At 41.5% G+C, this 21,343-nt stretch overlaps 1 protein-coding gene across 4 annotated transcripts in view; it reads right to left on the bottom strand.

The window, feature by feature from the left end:
- gfra1a (gdnf family receptor alpha 1a) overlaps positions 1–18,126 on the bottom strand; it is a 163,238-nt gene extending 145,112 nt beyond the window's left edge. For 2 of the 4 annotated variants that reach the window (XM_085183302.1, XM_085183303.1), the window contains exons 1-3: positions 17,577–18,124; positions 16,795–17,100; positions 15,885–15,965 (exon numbers count right to left, since the gene is read on the bottom strand). In XM_085183302.1, coding sequence (XP_085039428.1) covers positions 15,885–15,965; positions 16,795–17,100; positions 17,577–17,616 — 427 coding nt within the window. In that variant the 5' untranslated portion in view covers positions 17,617–18,124. Of the gene's footprint in view, positions 1–15,884; positions 15,966–16,794; positions 17,101–17,576 lie in introns of all 4 variants that reach the window. The other 2 variants (XM_085183305.1, XM_085183304.1) reach the window with 2 other exon arrangements.
- Between the last annotated feature and the right edge of the window lie 3,217 nt (positions 18,127–21,343).

The following is a 21,343-nucleotide window of genomic DNA, read 5'->3' on the forward strand; positions in this document are numbered from 1 at the left end:
CTCAAGTTTATTTTAACGTGTACTGTTATACGAGGCTAAAAAGGGTGTTCGCGCTGCATAAAAGAGTCTTTCAAACCCCCCCACGCAACTCTTTCTTGAAAACTGATCTTTTCCAACTTGTGCAGTTTAAGCTATATTTTTGCAGTGCAATTTTTGCTTGCAAGTCTTGCTTGACTGGATGTGCACATATAACAATCAGCGTAGGTGTCTGCTGCTGTGTATGTGAAAAGTTAATTGTCCATATTTGCATGCAGTATAAAGCAGCGGCGGGAGGCAGACCTGGCACATGCTCCCACCCACTGATTTGAGCTGTCAACCACGTTTATTAACTATGATGAATCACCCCTCCACCTCACATCCAATCAAAGACCTCTCAGAGGGACTCAAATCTGGTCACCTTTAACTAAATGATTTTCTTGGCCCATGGTGCGGCAGCAAGCGACTGGACTGGCAACCTGATGATATGGCTGCTGTTAGAATTATTCTGCCAATAGCCCACAGCTGGATCAGTCATTTTTGAAACAGTGTGGTGAATTAAGTGGCCAGCTGACATGCCGCTGCACGGTTAGGAAAAAATTTTAAAAAGCTTGCTTGGCATGTTAAAGCAAAAAATAAAGAGCTCTACATACTTGGAATATAAAGGTGTTCTCTTGACCTTGCCTTGAGGATTAAATCTGTACTGGGTTTCATCTCTGCTGCATAATATAGTACATTTTACCATATGAGCTGACAGGTACCACTGAATCAGAATAATCTTTCTCCCACAATGTAGAGGGATTTTCCGTGAGTCTTGCTTTTTCTCCCAAACCTCCCGAAATTCATCTATTTTTAACTAAACATGTATTTCCAATGTAATACTAAAAATGTCAGCAGCACACGGAAGAGACAAGGTCAATGAAAACACAAACCCCCAACTGACCAAGTCCTTCTCCCAGATCAGAAAAGTAGACCTCGGCGTGGAACTGTACACCTCGAACGTTGCTGAAGGATAAAACCTTTGATACGGGCCTGAACGGAAGAGCTGGGGCAGCAAAGACAGAGGGAACTGCACAAAAGGAGAGCGATCAATAGATTCTTGTAGACACGGCCTCAAGTTTCCAATCCAACACAACGCTGTATTGATTAGACTTCAAGGAACAGGGATCAGAATGTCAGCAGTGGATTTGGGAGTCTTTAAAAAAAAAAAAAACTTCTGCGCAGAGGATTGAACAATAGTATATAATGAGGCTCTTGCTTATGCACTGCAAACTAATAACATAGTAGACCTGCAAGATACTAGCACAAGAAGGTGCACCAGAAACATGCCATGTCGGTGTAATACAGAGGGTTTTAAGAAGTACCAAGGACAGCAAAGGTCTTCCACTACATGCATCAGAGAACCAAACAAGGGAAGTTATTTTCTGCAAATATTAGAAGCACTGGATAGCCACTGTGCAGAGAAAGAGGAAACCATCATCATCTCAAAGCAAACCAACAGAAGCTGTACGGTAATTGGAGTAACTGTGGTCTAAAGACAAATACTGTCTAAAAAGTTAATATTATAAAGATATGCTGAAATGTTATCATCAGTATCTCACTGATAACTTGTTCTAAGCCTTCCCATTAATCCCCATGTCATGCTGAGGTAAATGGCTAAAATAATTAGAAGTAGAGATTTTTTATGTCCGATACCAATATCATAAATTTGGATATTGGCCGATACCAATATGAATCCGATATAGTGGTTTTTTAATCAATAAAACTGTTTTTTTAATATCTTGCTGCATTTTGTATAAGTTTATACTCAAGTTAAAAAACAAAACAAAACACTAAAGCTTTTCTGTTATACCTGTATGCAAAAAATACACTGCGCCCAAAATATTTCATAGTTCAGCAAAACTGATCAATCTAATAAACTCAAACCTACTCCAGCCTCCCTATTCTGGTATTTTAAAGAGTAAACAACCTAACTAATAGGGCTCTAAAACTTCCAGCAAAAATAAATAAATAAATAAATAAAAATAGGGAACCACCCTCCACCTCATGATGCTTAATCGACGTAATCAACTTTAATTTGATGCAGTGTGAAAAAAAATGCACAGAATTAAATTATTTTTCAAGAATAATTAAATAGATTCAACATCTTTCTTCAACAGAATTGCAGATTGCACAGATGGTATCTTCCCAAAGGAAAAAGTACTATAGCTTACTAGGGTATATTAGACTTAACAGTTACTATATACAGTAATGGACTTCTATACATTTTACATCAGATTAAAACTTTGGGTGTAAGAGTCAGATAATTATTTATTAAAAGCTAGACATTTTAAATGAGAATAAGAAAGAAAAGTATGTCTTTGTGCCCCCTTTTCCCTGTTAATGCCCTATCGGCCCCCCTGGCTAAACTTTGCTAGATCCGCCCCTGCACAGTTACCAGCCGTCAGCTGCGTAGAAAAAGATCCTGGTGTAGAAAGTAATATTACATAAATTCTAACAACAGCTTATCAAGCTTAAACGTGCTGCTGTTGTTCAGCCGCTGGTTTCCTCTTTCTGGCACGAAGTGGGCGATAAACAAAGAAGAGAGACGGACTCGCGACAGAAAAGCCGATCAGCTGATCATTAATCAGTTTCACGAGTAACAGCAGGAGAGAGAGAGAGAGAGGCAGTCGCTCCATAAATCGGTTGTTACACTTTAAGACCAAAAAGAACACCTCATTGTATTTTAGAGATAAATATAAATACAGCACTGATAATACATCCAAACTGAAATAAAGCTACACTTTAGCTGTTTTACAGACATGTCAGCTTTGCTAGGATTCTGCTAAGGCATGCTGATTGGTCTTTAAGCATTTACAAGACGTACTTTCTTCATGGCACCCATTTAAAAACAGTAACTAGACAGAAACACTGCAGTTAAACTAAACCAGAAACTTAAATGCGTGTTTAAAAAACATCTGGTTGTGGTAGCTGAAGACAGCTGCTATAAGGAGGATGCCCGAATGTTGTAAAGTGGTGTTGCTATGACATTGTAACCATAAAATATCTTGACCTTTTCAATCCAAAAGCATGATGGACATTGCTGGAAAAAAAGAGAAAAAGAAAAGAAAATGTTAATGCTATTAAATTTACATTTGGGGGGCTGCAATTCCATATGGCCCCCTTCACTCTGAGATATGACAAAGTGCACCGTACTAGACATCATATCCGTAGAGCACCCTATTATCTGACACTAACTGGTACTAAAAAATTATCACCTAGAAGCTCACTTGTAACATTAGCGATATAGTGTCGTCTTTGCTACCACCAACTAGGGTTGCCAACTCCCTGAGAAATAAATAAGGGACACCTCGTGGCCAGGGCCGGGCGACCCAGTTGTCTTCACCCTTCCCAGTGTGGTGAATTTTTTAGCTCTTTTTTTGTGTGTGAAATTATTTTTTTTAACCATTTGACTTGAATTTGATTTAAGTAGATGCGTATCCTTTGTGATATCAACACATGGGAAACAAAAATCATTTAGCCATTTATTTTTAGCTCAAAATGACAACATTAACACAATAAAACAGGTCTCTTTCTTAAACAGAAGCCTGTCATGCTTAACTTTTGATAATAAAAGTAAATCTTTCTTTAAAAGAACTCTGTCCTGCTTAACTTAAAATTATATAAATTAATAGAAAATAATAGAAAGAAAAATATTCTTGTAACAGTGCACATTTAGTGCATTTAGTGCAATTGGCTTCAGCAGAGGCATTATTTCAGCTTTTGCTCCCGTTTGTAAACCCACTTGTTCCCATGATTACGCATCATAACTCATCATCATTATTCATCTATGTATTACTTTTATGTATTACTCATCTATTTGTTGTAATCATCTATCCTTGCAGTTGTTTATTACACAAAATAAATTATATTATCACACTTCTGGCCACATAGCGCTGATATTCACTGCACATGCCCATTTTAACCTTAACCAGAGGGTTTAAAAACAAACAAACCAGTGTTTACCATATCTGGTTCTGCCGTGGCCTGGTAGACAAAAATTGGTTAAGGGTTCCCCGAGCTTTCACGCCCCTCATGTTCTTCATGTGCCCACCATTAGAAGCATGCCTATGGAAAAAGTGCGCCGGCACACAGCGCAGTGCGCTTTATAGGTGTTATCGTGAACTTTTCCAGCCAGGTGTTTTCCTTTTCCCATTCTTCCCTGCACTTTTGCAGCCTTTTTTTCTTTCTCTGAGAGGCACAAACATTGCTGGTCTAATGCCTGGCTCACACTGTGCGATTTTTGGCCCATTTTGAGCCGATTTTTGAGTCGTGATCGGCCCGATTTTGGCCTTCATCGTGCATAGTGTAGTATACGTGGGGTAACGAGAAGCGATTAACACCTCACGACCAGCTCCCGATCATCAATCGCTCGTGAGGGTGTCACCGCAGCCGCTCACACTGCTCACGCGCAAACACGTAAACGTCGGTGAAAAAGACGGAGCAGCACGGCTGTGCAGCGTGTGATCTGGACACAAGCGATGGAGGCACAACTTGTAGAACTTTGGAAAGCTCATCCGAGCCTTTTCGATGTGGCATCACCAAATTATCACGACCACAACAACCGTGAAAATAGTTGGATTTACATTGCTGCTCAATCACAGCTGCCTGATCATGTTTGTCATTAGTAATTTAGCAATGTTGATGGCGGTGTGTGTCTGTGTGAGTGAAAGACAGAGAGGGAGAGCGAGCGACAGATTTTCTGTTATGACCTTCATTTTATGGAGGCACAGTGTGACTCAGGTCGCATCAGAGCATCGGGCGGTATAGTGTGAGACCCTGCATCGTGACCTACGAACTTATAACCCATGCGAGCCAATCGTGCAGTTTGAAAATCGCAGTGTTTGCCCAGCTTCAGGTGTACTGTCGTCTGAGACTTGCACCGCAGTGTCGGCGTTTATTTCCCTGTTGGCCATGCTTTTTGTTGTGGTCATCTGTTGTCTTCCGGTATTTTCTCCGCAAGCGACCTTTCCTCAACCAATGAGATGAGCGGTAATCTGAATTGTCATACTCGAATTGTCATAAGTGTGCTGTCAGCTCATTGGTCACAAAGCAGGGGCGGGGCTGGGAATTATGGTTTCAAACAAAGCGTTAATTACATTAAAACTTATAGACTACTTTTGATTCTCACTGTATTACGGGACAAAGTGCGTCCCTTATTAGCTCAATACGGGACGTGTACTTTTGTTTCTAAATACGGGACGATTCCGTTTTTTAAGGGACGGTTGGCAACCCTACCACCAACAGACACACAACTTCCTCATTAACAGCTGAAGCAGTCGACTTTCATGTCACTACACAACCCGTCAGGAGGGATTTTGAGACTTAAGTAGAGCTCTCTTATTTGAACAGCACTGAAGTTTGAACATTTATCAAAAATGTTAATCTAGCCATTAGCTGCTTAATTATTAGCAATTACCACACAGACACAAAGCCGGCCTCAGGGAGTCGCAAGCTAGCATAATTCATAGTGGCAGCACCAAGTTAAAACATGGATCTGTTCCCTGTGGAATAGGAGCAGCTAAAAGTACCTTTATCTGCTAGCCACATTAGCTGTACTAACACAGATGATAATGGCCTTCCTATCTATAATAGCTGGTGTTAATTTAACAGGATAGCACAATTACTTGTGTCTTAAACATGTTAAGTTTTATTTAAACCCAATAACTTTTGTTAACCCTGGTTTTAGGCCTTGTGTTTTTTAAGCTAACCCTCAAACTCAAAAACCCAGCTCCTGGTGAATCCAATACATCTCCTGTTGTTTGTCCAATGCAATGCCTATGAGCATAATCTAGCCAGCAGTTACATATTCCTAAATGTAACTGTGAAAACAATTTAGGCAAATAAATTTGCTGCAAAGGTAGGGCAACTCTCTTTCTAGGAAGCCTGAATGATAACAGCTCCAGGCATGTGAGTCATTCTAGCTTACAAAGTAAAAGTCATTTTCTGGGAAATGATGGAAAAGGTTTTTAGGAATACTGATGAGGTCAGAAGTGCATGACTGTGATACCTAAACTAAAGCAGGAAACTCAAAACTCATGACTTCATCAGCTGCTCTGTGTGTTCCTAGAAAAACACATGACCTCCTCTTAGCTGGCATGAGGACTGAATAGTGATGGACAGATGTTTCTTTATGTCATGAATCTTTACGCAGTCTCTCAACATGTGTGATTCCTTGGCCTTGTTTTTCTTGTGAAACACATCAGCTATAGAGGGCTTCTTTGGACATTTTGTAATAATTTAAGGCTGTCTTAAGGGATTTTGGACATTTAACAGTTATAACTGCTCAAGGTAGCAACCTATTTTACCTGTCTGCACTATAGAAACTGGGTAGTTGTTGGGCCTCTGCTGTTAGGATCTTGTTAGCTCATACTACAGGGTGGGCCATTTATATGGATACACCGTAATAACATGGGAATGGTTGGTGATATTAAAGTCCTGTTTGTGGCACATTAGTATATGTGAGGGGGCAAACCCCTCAAGATGGGTGGTGACCATGGTGGCCATTTAGAAGTCGGCCATCTTGGATACAACTTTTGTTTTTTCAATAGGAAGAGGGCCATGTGACACATCAAACTTATTGGTAATGTCACAAGAAAAACAATGGTGCGCTTGGTTTCAACGTAACTTTATTCTTTCATGAGTTATTACTCACATATACTAATGTGCCACAAACAGGACTTTAATATCACCAACCATTCCCATGTTATTACGGTGTATCCATATAAATGGCCTACCCTGTACTTTCTTAGCATTAAAGGAGCTGTAGTTGGGCCAGGTAGTGCACACTGATTGGCAAGCACTGCAGCACCAACAACTGCCATTAAAGAAGTAATAACATATTAGTTACGTTAACAGCAAATCTGGACACGAGCATTAAAAGACAAAACACAGAGAAATACGAGGCCACACTGACTCAGAGTGAAATACTTGCCAGCAAGTCTTTCACAACATAGCAAAGCAATGTAGGAATAAAATGAAGAGGCTCAAACACGATTTCAGGGAAAGCAAACGAGTACAAAATACAGCAAAGGTGTACTTTTAATCACTAGCTGACTATAAAAGCACTTAAGTGTGGATGCAAAAGAAATAAGGCTTGGAAGGTACGTTGTTTCTAGGGAAGTGCTTTCTCTGAAACTGATCTGAAAAGAGTCTAAAGGGTCCTTTATGTGGTCTGGCCACTAATACTCCATCTGTTTTAATAACATCAGAAAACCAGTCACAACCAGTGTGTTGGAATGGTCCATCACCAAAGAAATTTAAAAAAGGAAGTGATAAAGTCCTTTAAAGGAAACCTATGTCCAGAGAAACTCCCAGCTGTAAGTCTATTTGACTGAATAAGCATGAAGCAGGAGGAAAAAAACGAGTAAATGCGCTCAGTCAACTAAGAAATAAAAAATCAAGTTACGAGGCAGGATCCTCTCATTCGCTCTCTCTAAAATGTTTCTACCTCCTTTAACTCCTCTGCATTTCCTCCCTGAGTTTCTCTTACTCTCTTAAACACACACACAGATGCAGGCGTACACGCAAACACAAGCAGGGAACGAGATAGCGATAGGCACTCTTATCTCTAAACATTGGCAGCTCATAATGAGAGTGACTTCCTCTGTAGCCAGTGGTTGAGTGGTGCTGACAGCTTCTCAGCACTGCGTGTCAGCACGGGGGGGATTTGAAGCGCCGCCTTAGCTTGACAGCCAGGCCACGCACTTACAGATGTTTTCACGCTCACAACACACACATATGCGCAGACGTCGCAGCGACTACGCTTCAAGGTTGACTTCTGTGGGGAGGAGGACAAGATCTGTTTGAAGTCTTGACACATGGAAGAGACACAATATTGAGCTTTGGTGTATTGGGGCTTATGAGTGGTGAGTGGGTGATGTACAGAGAGCTGCTGTAGCAGCCAACTGAGGGGAGGACTGAGCTTAAGGAGAGAGTTTAAGCCAAGCAGACATCAATACACGGCGACAGGGAATAAATTCATTACAAGCCAGAGACCACACTTTCTGATTACTGCAGAGCCGCCTGTAGAAAATTTGGAACATGCACAGGTTGGAGATAAATACCTTCAACACCTCGGGTGAATTTAAGCAACACTTCTCGACGCCCTTGACATTTAAGTATAGGAAAACACACAGAGAAAGGTTTAAAGAATGTAAACATTCTGTCATGCTATACTGCATTTATTAAAAACTGCGCTGTTTATTTTAAACTTTTGAAGCAGTGGTTTAAGATAAGTGCTGCCAAGCCGAACACCATATTATCACCTCAGAACTGTCAACTGTGAAAGGTCAGTCTGCAGGCCAACGTGACCACGATAGTTGTGCAAACTCATCTTTATTCATAGGTTTCACGTCCTGGAATCTATGACGCTCTTATCCGTTTCCCACCGCTGCCACCCTATCATTGAAGCAGTGCAAGTTGTTTTTACATTAAGTCACCTTTGGCTGCTGGCCTGACAGTCGATTAAGGTGTCACTTTCTGCCCAGTGCAATGTTTCTCTCACCTCTCATCATGCTGGTGTTATATGATAATTGTCTCACACAATAATAACAGTCTTATCGGCAAACAGAGGGATCATGCGGTTTAATCTTTGTGGCGTCACGTCAAAATATATATATTTTTAGATAGGAAACAAATAGTGAAGTTCATGGGGAGACCTGGGAATTTAATATGCACCAATCAACCACAACATTTATACAATCTAATATTTTGTGGTTCCTCCATTATGCTTATGAGGCCTCTAAAGTTTCATTTCAGCCAATCAGACATTAGGCAGATCTTCTAAGTCCTCACCAGAGATAGGATGTAAGAGATGTAAGAGATGTAATCCGATTACTTTTTACTTTTTTTAACGAGTAAAGTAAGGGATTACTATTGCAAAAACGGTAATTAGATTACCGTTACTTTCCCGTAGGAACGCTGCGTTACTGCGTTACTAAAACCGTGATTTATTTTGCGAGAACGTCTCATGACAGTGACGTAAGCGAGTGCGACGTTTGTGACAACAGCTGTGAGCAGATCAACAGTGGATCATATATCGAGTGCAGAGAGAGTATGAGCGTGCAGCGTTTAAAGCGTGGAAGTACTGACCTTACTTTGAGTTTGATTCCATAAAAAGTGACAAAAACATTAGTGTCCGTTGTGCGTGGGAAGAAAACTTCTTTTTACAGCGAAAAAAAAAACCCCTAAACTTCTGAGCAAGCACCGAGTAGCTACGATGTAATGGGAAACTCACAGAGAAACTCGCGGATTCTTCCACTGACCGCGGCACACCTGCACCGGGGTAAACCTCCGCCCACCCTACTCCTGCTTTACAGGTGAAAATAGAGCAACAGGACCGCTAGTCTTTGACTTTATTTATTTTCTGCTGTGTTTTACTTGCATCTATTTGAAAGACTGAGTGTAAACACACACAAAAAAAATTATTTTATGTGCTGGAATGTGCAGAAAATAGGTTTAAATATTAAACAAATTTCTTCCAGTCAGAGAATGTTGCATATAATTAAATTTTTGCTTGATGCATAAAGTTAAAAGATTAAAACTAATAAAACAAGTTTTAAAAAGAGACTTTTCCATATGATTACATTTTGTATGATGGATTATGCAGAAAAAGTAGAATTGGGCTGAAAGATCTATCACTTTATCACCTATTCAGGTTGTAAATCGTGTTTTTAAAAAGTAACTAAGTAACTAAGTAATTAATTACTTTTGAAAATAAGTAATCAGTAAAGTAACGGGATTACTTTTTGGGGGAAGTAATCAGTAATTAGTTACTGATTACTTTTTTCAAGTAACTTGACCAACACTGGTCCTCACACCTGCTGGGCGAGGCTTTCATGGACAAGACTTGCTCAGTTTTGCCAGGTTTCACTGCCTCCCTGACTGCCAGTCCAAGTGGACACCTGACACCTCAGTCTCTTCGTGCTGCTGTGTAAACAGAAGAGACGTAAGTAGACAATAGCTGCCAGCAGTGCCAGCCAACCTCTCCTGGTACTGCCCCCTGAACCCTATGCTCCATCCCTCCCCTGCAGCAAAGACAAAACTACACCCTGCCACTACAATTATTCATATTTTTTGAATAATATATAATATAAAACGTTTTTTTAAGTTCTTTCTCTCGTGTTTTGTTATCTGACTCGCTAGCAGCTTATTGTTGTGGCAGTTGTCTGTATCAGCTACATTCCAGCAGTCCAGCTGAATCCAACTTGACAATGTTGGACTGCAGCTGCTGGTCGTAGTCCTTCTGCTGTCCTGGAAAGCTGCTGTGTGCTGGAGGCGACTCTAACCAGAACCTGAAGCAGATGGAGGACTGGCTCATGCCGAACCAACTCCACAGAGCAAAAGAACGACTACCGCCATCAGCTGCACATCACAATAGTAGTTTTCGTGTCCATTGCAAGGAAAAAAAAATGCTGCGGAAAATGTTAATCAGCTATTAATCTGCCACAGTGAAGTAGATAATTAAAATACTTGCAGATAACAAACTGATAGACAGAGCTGATTGATCTAAGACAGTTTCCTTTCCTTGGAAATGCATGCACAAATACAAGCGTGCGTATCCTCCAGCTCATATCTAAATCTGTGGGAAACCATCATATTTAGATCAAGGGGATTTGAATGTAAACATCAACACTCTGAACTCTTTCTTGTGTTCTCAACCCATTTCTAAATTGCCATCTGGAAATGCCGCTGGCTTGAAATGATGCATGTAGTCAACAGCAATGTTATGGTATGTTTCAAAGCTACATTCACATGAATGCAAGGACCCAGGTTATTCCCCAGCGTTGCCCATATTTTATTTTATTTTTGTAATTCTCAGCATTCAGTCTCTTCGTTAAAAGACACACAGGAACAGTAGCAAGCTCATGTGTCCATTGCAGGACCTAAAAATCCCTCAACATTAACGTTTATGCCAGCCTATGGGGAGCAGGCTGATACTGTAGCTTCTATAGTAGCTCTACTATCCAATCAAACTGCACAGATGAGCCGCTGACCGTTCAATTCTCCACCCTTTTCTAATGTTTTGTAAGTACTAACCACTGTGTACAAGAAACACTCAACAAGACCTGCCATCTCAGAGATACTCTGACCCAGCTGTCCAGCCTGCACGACATGGACCGTGTCAACCTCGACTTCAACATCTGACTGTTTACTTCCTGCCTTATGCTTTATAACGCATCCCTTGGAAAGCACCATTTTAACAAAATAATGAATGTTATTGACCTGTCCGGCTTTATTGTTGCATTTACAGAATGAAATGGTCAAATAACAAGATAATGTGGAAGGCACAAGAAACAGAAGAGGAAAAAAGAGAAGCGCCCATGGAAACATGAAAGGTACCTGCAGCAGCAATTGTTCATGAAGATAATAATAAGAACATACCCAGGCTGTGTATTCATCCATTTCCTGGCCACTTTGATTTTCCAGCACCCCGGGCCAAATGGCGTGGCAGTAATTCCAAGTTCACTTGAATCTCAGAATAATATGCTGTGTTTCTGTGTAGCTCTCTCCTGCATGGATCACTGACTCATAAACATGGGCAAGTGGTGAAGAAAAAGGCAGCTATTTCATGTAAAGTCTGCTCTCTGCTTCCTCTAGGCTTAAACGGACTCCTGCCGTGTGACAGAAAATTGCTTTTTTTCCCCTCCTCTCAATGCGACGTCTACCTTTTTTGTTTACTGATTTCCAAAGCCTGTCACTGCAGTTCAAAGAAAGGTTACACATTAAACCGAATCAAGTATGTATACGCTCGATGAAAAGATAACACATGCAAGACATATCGATGAACGTGTCTGCATCGTCTATATATGTCAAATGAAAACAAGATTTTTAAAATAAGCGGTGGTCTCTGCAGCTTCACAGATAGCAGAAGACATGTAAGCACTTTAATGAAGTAAAAGACCAAGTGAAAAAAAGAAGAAAAAAAAAAAAAAAAAAAAAAAAAGAAGAAAAAAAAGAAAGAAAAAAAGAAAAAAAAAAAAAAAAAAAAAGAAAAAAAAAAAAGAAAAAAAAAAAAAGAAGTAAAAGACCAAGTGAATCAGACAGAGTTGCTAAAGAGAGATGGGAAGAAAGGGCTAAAGCAACTGAAAACCTTGATATTTTAAAGACCGATTAGTGCAATTGACGGCCTAATTTAAAGACGGCTCTGCTCTATCCTCACACTTAAGCCTTGTTTCCTTCCACCACACGCAGTGGTTAAATAGTTAAGCACCACTTTTAAATATTTCATGTGCAGAGATCACATTTAAAAGTTCCAGACTTAAAGCTGTCATCGCTTTGATACAAAAACAAGCATTTAATGGAGCTGCCAACCTACAGCAAGATATGGTAGTGTTGCCAGTCCACAAATGATCTCTAGCAACCTCCAGACAGCAAAGAGACATTAATCTGCATATGTGAGAGACTACAAAAACAGACAAGAAGGCATTTGCTCTTCATTGCTTTTGAGGTCTACTGGAGAATTTCAGTAGGGTCTTTTTCACCCCAATATTTTATCTTTTCTTTTTTTCTTCAAAAGCTAAACACCAGTAAACACAGCAACAGTAAACAGTAACAGTAAAAGGACTTCTCAGGTAAAGATCTGAGCTAAAATCACCTAGAAGCTCTGTGCATGTAGTATTATTTCATTATTTTGAGAGTACTATCATGTCAATAATATATGTTGAGTGATTTAAATATTTTTAAATGTTTAAAAGCCACTAACTCTCACTCACTATGTATTAACAGACCTCTCTGCATTGAGTCATATCTGTCATTAATCTCTGTCTCTCTTCCACAGCATGTCTTTATCCTGTCTTCCTTCTCTCACCCCAACCAATCACAGCAGATGGCCCCGCCCCTCCCTGAGCCTGGTTCTGCCGGAGGTTTCTTCCTGTTAAAAGGGAGTTTTTCCTTCCCACTGTCGCCAAAGTGCTGATCATAGGGGGTCATATGATTGTTGGGTTTTTCTCTGTATCTATGAAGCGCCTTGAAGCGACTTTTGTTGTGATTTGGCACTATGTAAATAAAATTGAATTGAATTGAATTAACAGAGATTTGCAGTTACTAACGATTGAGTGAAGCCATGAGGAGGAAAGTGCAATGGTGTTGTGATAAACAGCATCACGCTCTCTGCTTAAACTTCCTGTTAAGCTTTCTTTAATGTTTTTCTCAAAGTCAGTGCACATATACTGCACATTTATGTTGCATAAACTGTGCATCTGCATGTCTAAGACAACACTCTACACGTCTGCTTGATAAAATCAGACTGAGGTTTATGGGAGTGTCACTAAGAACAGGTGTTCAAGGGCGGTGCAGAGTGTGTTTGAGCATCTGTGCAGTGTATGTATGGGTGTCACTAGAGATTAGTGGCTTAAGTCAGAGACACGGGGTCGATTATGGAATTACAGGATCATCGGGGCTGCCTATTGTTCCTATAGCCTGGGATCACTGCCGCGCTGCCTCACTGAGACAAACGCGAAGCACATGAACAAGAAGAGAGCCTCCAGAAGCGGAGGGCTCATCACAGATCAGTAACTCGAATCATCTGCACATTACAAACAGATGTCTCAGAACCTGAGTGCATCCTGCAAGAATAGTTTTCTTTTATTCAGTAATTTGTCTCACGAATCAGTAGAAAAGCTGTCCCTAATATTTCGGGATGCAATTGACAAGCAAGAGAAAGAAAATGTGTTCAGTAAGAACTTGAAAGTGATCAGTCACCAAAGAAACCTGTGGAAAGACGATGAGATATGCATGCTGGGTATTGTGCCGAACCATAATATGGTTCTTTAGAAAGTTCTGGCAGAACGGGATCAAAAATTGCATAATTTAAAAAAATGACATCATATAGTTCTCCTTTCAAAGTCTGTATTTTTTTTAGCTTTTTTTGTATCCATTAATGTTCGTTGCTCAATTCAACGTGCCACACTGTAGAAGTGAAATATAAAAGGCTGTCTGAGTGATCAAAAACAAGCACTAATCATTTCTGCCTCGATCCTTCTCCTGTCACCTTGCCCTTTAATTTCCTGCAGAAAGCGCACAAGAGGCAGAGTGAGCGCAGGCTTTCTGTTTCTGTGCTCCCTGTCCTCTTAGCCTTATCCTGCTATTCACTGATTAACCCTTACCCCGCAGCCTTCTTCTCTCACCCGTTCTTCTCCACTTTGAATCTCCTCTAATGATAATAGGCTATTCTCATTCTAGCGATAACTTCCTGCATTATCCGTCGTTCCCGTGCTCGTCACCACTGCACATTCACTCGCCATAGAAAGAAGTCATGCTCACCATAACTGCAGCTTAATGACAGACTCGGGCTGATCGGATATTAGAGTAGGAGATATATGTGGACATAAAGAGGTATCGGGACGAGCACGGTTAAAACTCGATGCTTCCCAACCAACTGCTCGGGACCTCCCAAGGGGATCCTATGATAAATTGAAAGAGGGTCGTGGGAGCATTGAGGAAATTAAAAACTAAAGATTTATTAACATTATTCAAACTTTTCTTTTCTTTCTTTTCTCTCTTGAGCTTATGAAAATCTAGTCCAAACAATTGTGATGATAAAAGTAATTCACCTCAAAGCTTGACATGAGGGGGTCACATTAAGACATTGTTTCATTTGAGGAGAGATGTGATGTGAACTATTAAATTATGCAACAGCAATTTTGCATTTTTCACATTTCTGATCTTTCACTAAAAGAAAAGTAAATACAAACTTGTCAGCCTGAAATCATCACAAGAACGAGACCATAAACCTGTCTGTTCTCGCCCCGGGAAACCACAGCTTTGACTGTTTAGAAGTGGCACCTGCCTGTGAAGTGAACTCTGATACCGTGCCGCATGTGTTTCAGCACCGATGGCCTTTTTTGGACTGGCTGGCATACTAAAAACCACAAACATATGGCGTTTCTCCTTTGAATGTACTACCTTTTTTTTTATAAATAGAGAGTAGGAATAGAAATGATTGAGCTTCACACAAACGCTGGCTTTCCATCCAGTATTTCTAAAGAAGATAATTGGTCATGAAGTCGATAACCCAGTCCAAGATTTGGCTTATCTGCATCTTGCCACCCACATTATGATCTCACCCAGCTGGGAGAAAAGCACCGGTTTAGGGCGAATCAGCCTATTGTGAGATTTGACACAAAACAAAAAAACCGCACAGATGACAGAGGAAACAGAAGAGCCACCTCTCTTTCAAAAGGGGTCACAATATCAGCCTTGTTCTTTGGAAACGTGGAGGCAGAGCATGTCTGTTTGATTCGTCATGGCGCTGATCACCTGCAGAGTAATAATAACAATGTAAGCAGCAACATGATTGCGCCACATACATACGTCAGCCTGTCTAATATCCACAACAGCCTCAACTGTGGGACCACAGAGAGCCTGAGTGGCTGCAAAGAAGGGAATAACATCGCCATCTAGAGGCTCGAGTCAGCATCTTTCCCACACACAGCTCTGAACAGAAAAAAAATGCTTGTCATGCTCTTCCAAGTTACTCACACACTTCTCAACAAGTGGATTCAAACAGCCACAACAGGAAGCTGCCCGCAAAACCGCAGTGAAATACACCTCAAACAGCAGAGAGGCCCTTCAGCATCGAAAGATTTACCCACTGCTCAATGAGACTCAGAACTATAGCTCCCCATGCAAGGTCACTTCCAGCCAGCATGCAATATTGCTGGGGTGAGAACAGGGGGAGAGAAAGACTGATAGCAGAGATGATGAGGGAGGATAAATACTTGACACACAGATAACCTTCGATGAGAGCATGCACAGCTTGGAGCTTATCTCAACTGAGACAGGTGACAGTGAAACAATGGCAAAAATAAATGGCCAGAGATGGAGGAAAAGCCTCCACGGGGCGGAGGATGTTTAAATATTCTTACCTATGATGGGAGCCAGACGGAAAATATCAGACAGGCGGCTGTTCACGGGTTCATATGGAGAGTCTTCTAAGAAATCATTACCTGCGAGAAAGATGACAGCATGTTATAGATACATTTTCAGCCTCCTTCTTGTGTTGTTAATCACCCTTCAACCCACACACTGGCCTGCATGTGACACGGGTTATTTGGGTCAGTCGATATCCACGCTGGCGCACAGCCACATGCTTGATTAGGCAGGTTGGTCAGCTGTGTTGCGCAACTGGAAGTCGACTCGCTGGCGATGAGCTGGATGCAGTTTGGGGACTAAAAGGCCCCCCTGCTGGGATCGACACTTTGAGATGGCACAGCTAGCGCTAAGGGGCTTCACGCTCTATTACCCTCGAGGGAAGTGATTTGAGAGGTCAGAAGGTATCTGAAGCTCAGTAGGACCACGTCTGTGAACCAAGTCAGGGGGGCAAATTTGTGTTGTGCATGATCGCATTGGTTGTGCGCTACTTGTTTTTTTCTTCTTCTTATGTTTATGGAAGCAGATAAAATGAGACTCGTACTATAGAACTAGAACGAAAGGAAAGGAGGGCGAGGGCTCATTTCGCTTCCGGAGGAGCTGGAAACCAATCATGTCACCCACTTTCAAGACAGATCAGAAGGCTTAAGCTGTTATAGCTGAAAGCCCTGAGGTGGGGCGGGGGGCTGACTGGGTTTGTGACACCCCCAGAAAATTATAATAACAACATTAGATGACAATGAGCTACTTTTTAAATTCTATGATAGGCTTTTAAACTATAACAACACAAATCTATATTTTAATTAGAAGATGGTTAAATAGTTCTAAACATAAATCTGTAGCTCGGGTCGTTTATTTTGTACAAGAACACACACAAAAAAAAGTTCCACTAAAGTCTAAGCCAACCTTGTAAACTCTGATACATCCCCCAGTAAATGCGCAGGCAGTTCTTCTCCTTCTTCATGCCCCTTTTACACCGGCAGTTGTACAGCGGGCTCTGTTTGAGCGCGTCAATCGCGCTCCGGCACTCGTCCTTGGCTTCCAGGCCGGCCACCATGCTGAAGTTGCTCTCCTTGCCGCCGGCCACGCACTGCCTCATCGTGCGGTACTTGGTGCTGCACGCCTGCTCCTTCAGACACTGCTCATTGGCCCGCACGCAGTCCAGCCGGGTGGCCCCGGCACGCAGGTTCTCCTCCGCATAAGACAACACATCTGAAAAATAAAAGTTTTATCCGTCGCGCGTTTTCTCACTTTCCCAGTAAACACTGGAAGCTTAAGCACTTTTCAAGCTGCTTTAGGGATTAAAATATTACACAAATATGAGCTTTTATTATGAACACGCCACATGTAGGTCGCCACAAAAGAGTACACGGGCTATTTTTTGGAGCCGCTATTTTGGAGCAGTTATGCACATAGTTGCCTAACTGGCACTTTAGTTCAGCTGAAAGTAGAGTATAAATCGCTGTCACGTTCACTGTTGTTTGTTGAGGCACTGACAGCTCCTCAGAGTTTTTTCTTTTTGGAGCAGTTTACTGCACAGTTGCGACCACACTGTACTGCGAGCAGCCGACGCGTCTGCCGGGCGCCTCTTTATTAATAGAGCGCAGAATGTCGCTACTAAATATTTGATGAAACTCTATAATCAATTCGAAGCGAGCAGTTGCTGGTGCGAATCAACTTAAACTTACCTAAAACAGGAAGAAGAACATAAAACACAGCGAGGATCATCGTTTTTCCTCTGCGTGGGAAACAAAACCCCCTGTTGGAACGTAATTTCTTAAGTTGATGCGAATTAACAATCGTTAAATTCCCAGGGTACTTCCACTGTATTGAAATCCATTGAAAAGGTGCAGCACTGCGCGCTCCTCTGTATACAGGACAGATCCGGCTCGCCTCATGCGAGAGATAATTTCCCCTCCAAACAAAGTGTCCAGTCCCGATTTCTGCTCTTTCCTTGACTCAATAGAGGGAGAGAGAGAGGGAGAGAGAGAGAAGAAGCGCTTCTTTTTTGTCTTTCCCGGGCGGGTTTGTCTTCTCACCGCGAGGAGACAAAGACAAGGGATGAGAGCAGCGGTGGAAAGCGAAAAAACGGGCGAGTGTCCTCCAACTCCAGCTAGTGGGATGCTTGCGTCTGTGCGTCTGAGCGCACACAGCCAACTGGAGTCCCACTGCTGTCTAGCGCATTCAGCAAGGAGGAGAGTGCCAGCTTCCCCCTCGCGCTAAAGTACAGTAATCTGATCATAAATTTACAATGATAGACCTTCCCATCAGAGCAACCCCCCCCCTTTACCACAATCTCAGCACAAAAACTCAATCGTGAACTTTTAGCCCACTTAACTCAATAATGAATCAAATAATGTAGAATATGCTTTAGCGTTATGATCCTTTTGTTTTTAATAAACTTTCCATGACAAGTACTATTAAAATGGCCACTTTTGGTGTATTTTAACTGCTGCTGTGTGCACGTGATTACATTTAAAATAAAGGGAACCGACTTTAACAACCATTGATGTGAATGTGTGTGTGTGTGAGTGAGAGGGGGTGTTCACATTTGAGTGTGCATAAGCTGCACTGATGGGGAGAGGGCAGAGGGCATGGCTCCTGTGTATGTTTATGACATGATTAATATAGCAACACGTGTAGATGCTTATATGGCAGGTTTGTTTTTGTTTTTGTTTGTTTTAGATGTGAAGCACCTTTTGAACCTGGAGCGAGAAGGTGGGACGGATGTATTTCAGCTGTTTAGTCAATACTCCACACATATCACGCATCTGTGACTCCTCCCAGCTTCATATCGTTTTCGTATTATTTGCAAATACCAAGATTAGAAGAAAAAAAGTGTTACGCAACAGTAGTTACCAGCTGTGAAGACAGAGGACTGTTGGGTGTTTGCTCATGTCAGAGGTATGATCTAATGTTTTTGATGGCTGACAGCAGCCTGACAGCGCCGAGCTGAGAAAAACCTGCCCTCAGTCTGACACAGAGGAGAGCGGACACTGTCGCCATCTGTTGGTGATTTGAAAGAAAAGTCACTGTGGCGCTTCTGGTGATGGGCAGCTCAATTTATTGTCACGTGTATAGAAAGGCAACAAACTGATTATTACAAAAACAGGGATGATGCATCGTGGAACTGCACTCTTCCTGTAACTCATTGATTGCCTGTATGGTATATTTAGGGGCTAATCCACTTGGATAAATACGTATGTCAAGGAGCCGCTCTCTGCATTAACGACTGAGGCTGAATCAATCACGCATCCTGTGCCCACAGCAGTAAATCAACTGCACACATATATAGAGAGGCAAGGAGCAGGTTCGTTCACAGATGGGCTGTGAAGCAACTGATTTGAACATCAGTGACTTATCCCTTATTGAAAATAAAGTCCTGGATAGGTTGGTACAGGTCAATCCTGCAGGCTACATTGATATGACACAGGCCAGTATCCATGGATATTATTAAAAAGAGAACATGACTGGAAAAGAGACAGAAAATGAGATGAATGGCAGTCTCAGTCCGCACTGTGGGATAATTGTCTGCTTACAATTTGATGACTTTGCTCTTCTAACGTCTCCAAAGGGAAGCTTGCCAGTCAGGGGGGAGGCTCAGGCTGGTGATTTATGAAAAAAGCCCTAATCAATATTTGATATTAATTTTGTAAATGAATGTCAGAATGATGTAGCCCTCCGGTCGTTTAACTGTTTCACGCAGTAATGTGTTTTATGGCACCGGATCAGAGGCTTTTTCTTTTCTTTTTTTTACGAGAAACCTGGTCAAAGTCTGGAATTGTGTGACAAATGTAGGCAGCAGGTGTAGATGGATTACTCTGAGAAAGCTGACTGCGCCGATACAGCACTTCATAACACTCAACAGTGTCAATAGTGTAAATGTCAGTGTACTGCCGGTCACTATAGTTAGGCGGTACTTCTCTAATTTATATTACCAGCAGATACAGGACATGGATGATGACTCTGAAGAAGGAAAACGTCAATTTAATTGCTGACTTGAAGATTTAACACAGGTTGAGTTGTGATTTATCTGATGAATCCATGAACTATCTACAGTTAACTGAGGCTATATCCAGGACATAAATAATTAGCTGATTGATTGTGTTTTTTTAAAATTTGTATTTACTTAGTGGGGATAGGTTAATTGGTAACTCTAAATTTCCCATAGGTGTTAATGCGGGAGTGAATGTGCGAATGGTTGCCTCTGTGAGGGTCCTGCACAGTATCTTAGCTGCTCTTCTGGATGGAGACGTTGGATGTTGTTCCTTGGATCTGTTGGAGCCACTGGCCTAGCTTGGGGGTCACTGCACCTAGCGCTCCAATTATCACTGCGACCACTGTTACCTTCACCCTCCACATTTTCTCGAGGTCTTCTCTGAGCCCTTGGTATTTGTCATGTTCATGTTCAGTCTTCCTGATGTTGCTATCGTTTGGTATTGCTACATTTATCACTACAGCTGTTTTTCTGCGTGTCCACCACCACAACTATGTTCAGTATGTTAGCTTTTACCAGTTTGTCCATTTGTATGATGATATATGCGGGTGTTACATACTGTGCAAGGGCCTGTCCTTCCATGATGGTTCCCTCTTGGAGGAGCAAGAGGGAACCATCATGACAGGCCAACCGGACATAGTGGTGGTGGACAAGCAGAGAATGATGGCAATACCAAGTGACAGCAACATCAGGAAGAAGGAACATGAGAAGCTTGAGAAGTACCAAAGGCTGCGCATGGAGCTAGAGAAGATGTGGTTGGGGAAGGCAACAGTGGTCCGACTGGTTTTTGGAACCCTCATGGCAGTGACCCGCAACCTGGGCAACTGGTTCCAACAGATCCCACAAACAGCAACCATTCCAGGAACACATCTCTCTCCAGGAAAGCGCAGTCCTAGGAACAGCAGAGTTACTGTGCAGGACCCTCAAGTGCCCAGGTTTCTAGTAGAAGACCTGAGCATGAAGGATAAAAAAACAGCAACAAAACAGGTGGTATGACATAATGTTGAAATGTTTCTAATTATGATGTTTGCAACACATTCTTATTTCATCATGTGATTTAATACAGATACTGTTTTGTCAGATGCTTGCTACTTTTGCCCAAAGTGTCCTTTGGCTTTGGTGCACTGCCATACTGGCCATATCAATGTGAAAAAAAAAAACCTTTCTGTTTTGCAATTTATTCTTCTTCTTTGTTCTTTTACTAGCTTTCTATGTTCATGTCCACTTGCCTGAACTTGACCTAATGTCTCGTAATGTGACTCATGATTATGTGTGTGTGTGATAAAACCATTTCTTTTTCTTTTTTCTTCTTCTTCTTCTTCTTATTAGTAGTAGCGGTATTTCATCAGATTTTGTACTGCTATAATGGAGCATAAAGTATAAGATTGATTGATTTCTTTTCAAAGGAACAAACTTTATAATATTTAATGTCAATATCATGATATCAAATGTCAAATT

The sequence above is a fragment of the Neolamprologus multifasciatus genome, chromosome 13, assembly GCF_963576455.1.
Source record: "Neolamprologus multifasciatus chromosome 13, fNeoMul1.2, whole genome shotgun sequence".
NCBI classification, from domain to species: domain Eukaryota; kingdom Metazoa; phylum Chordata; class Actinopteri; order Cichliformes; family Cichlidae; genus Neolamprologus; species Neolamprologus multifasciatus.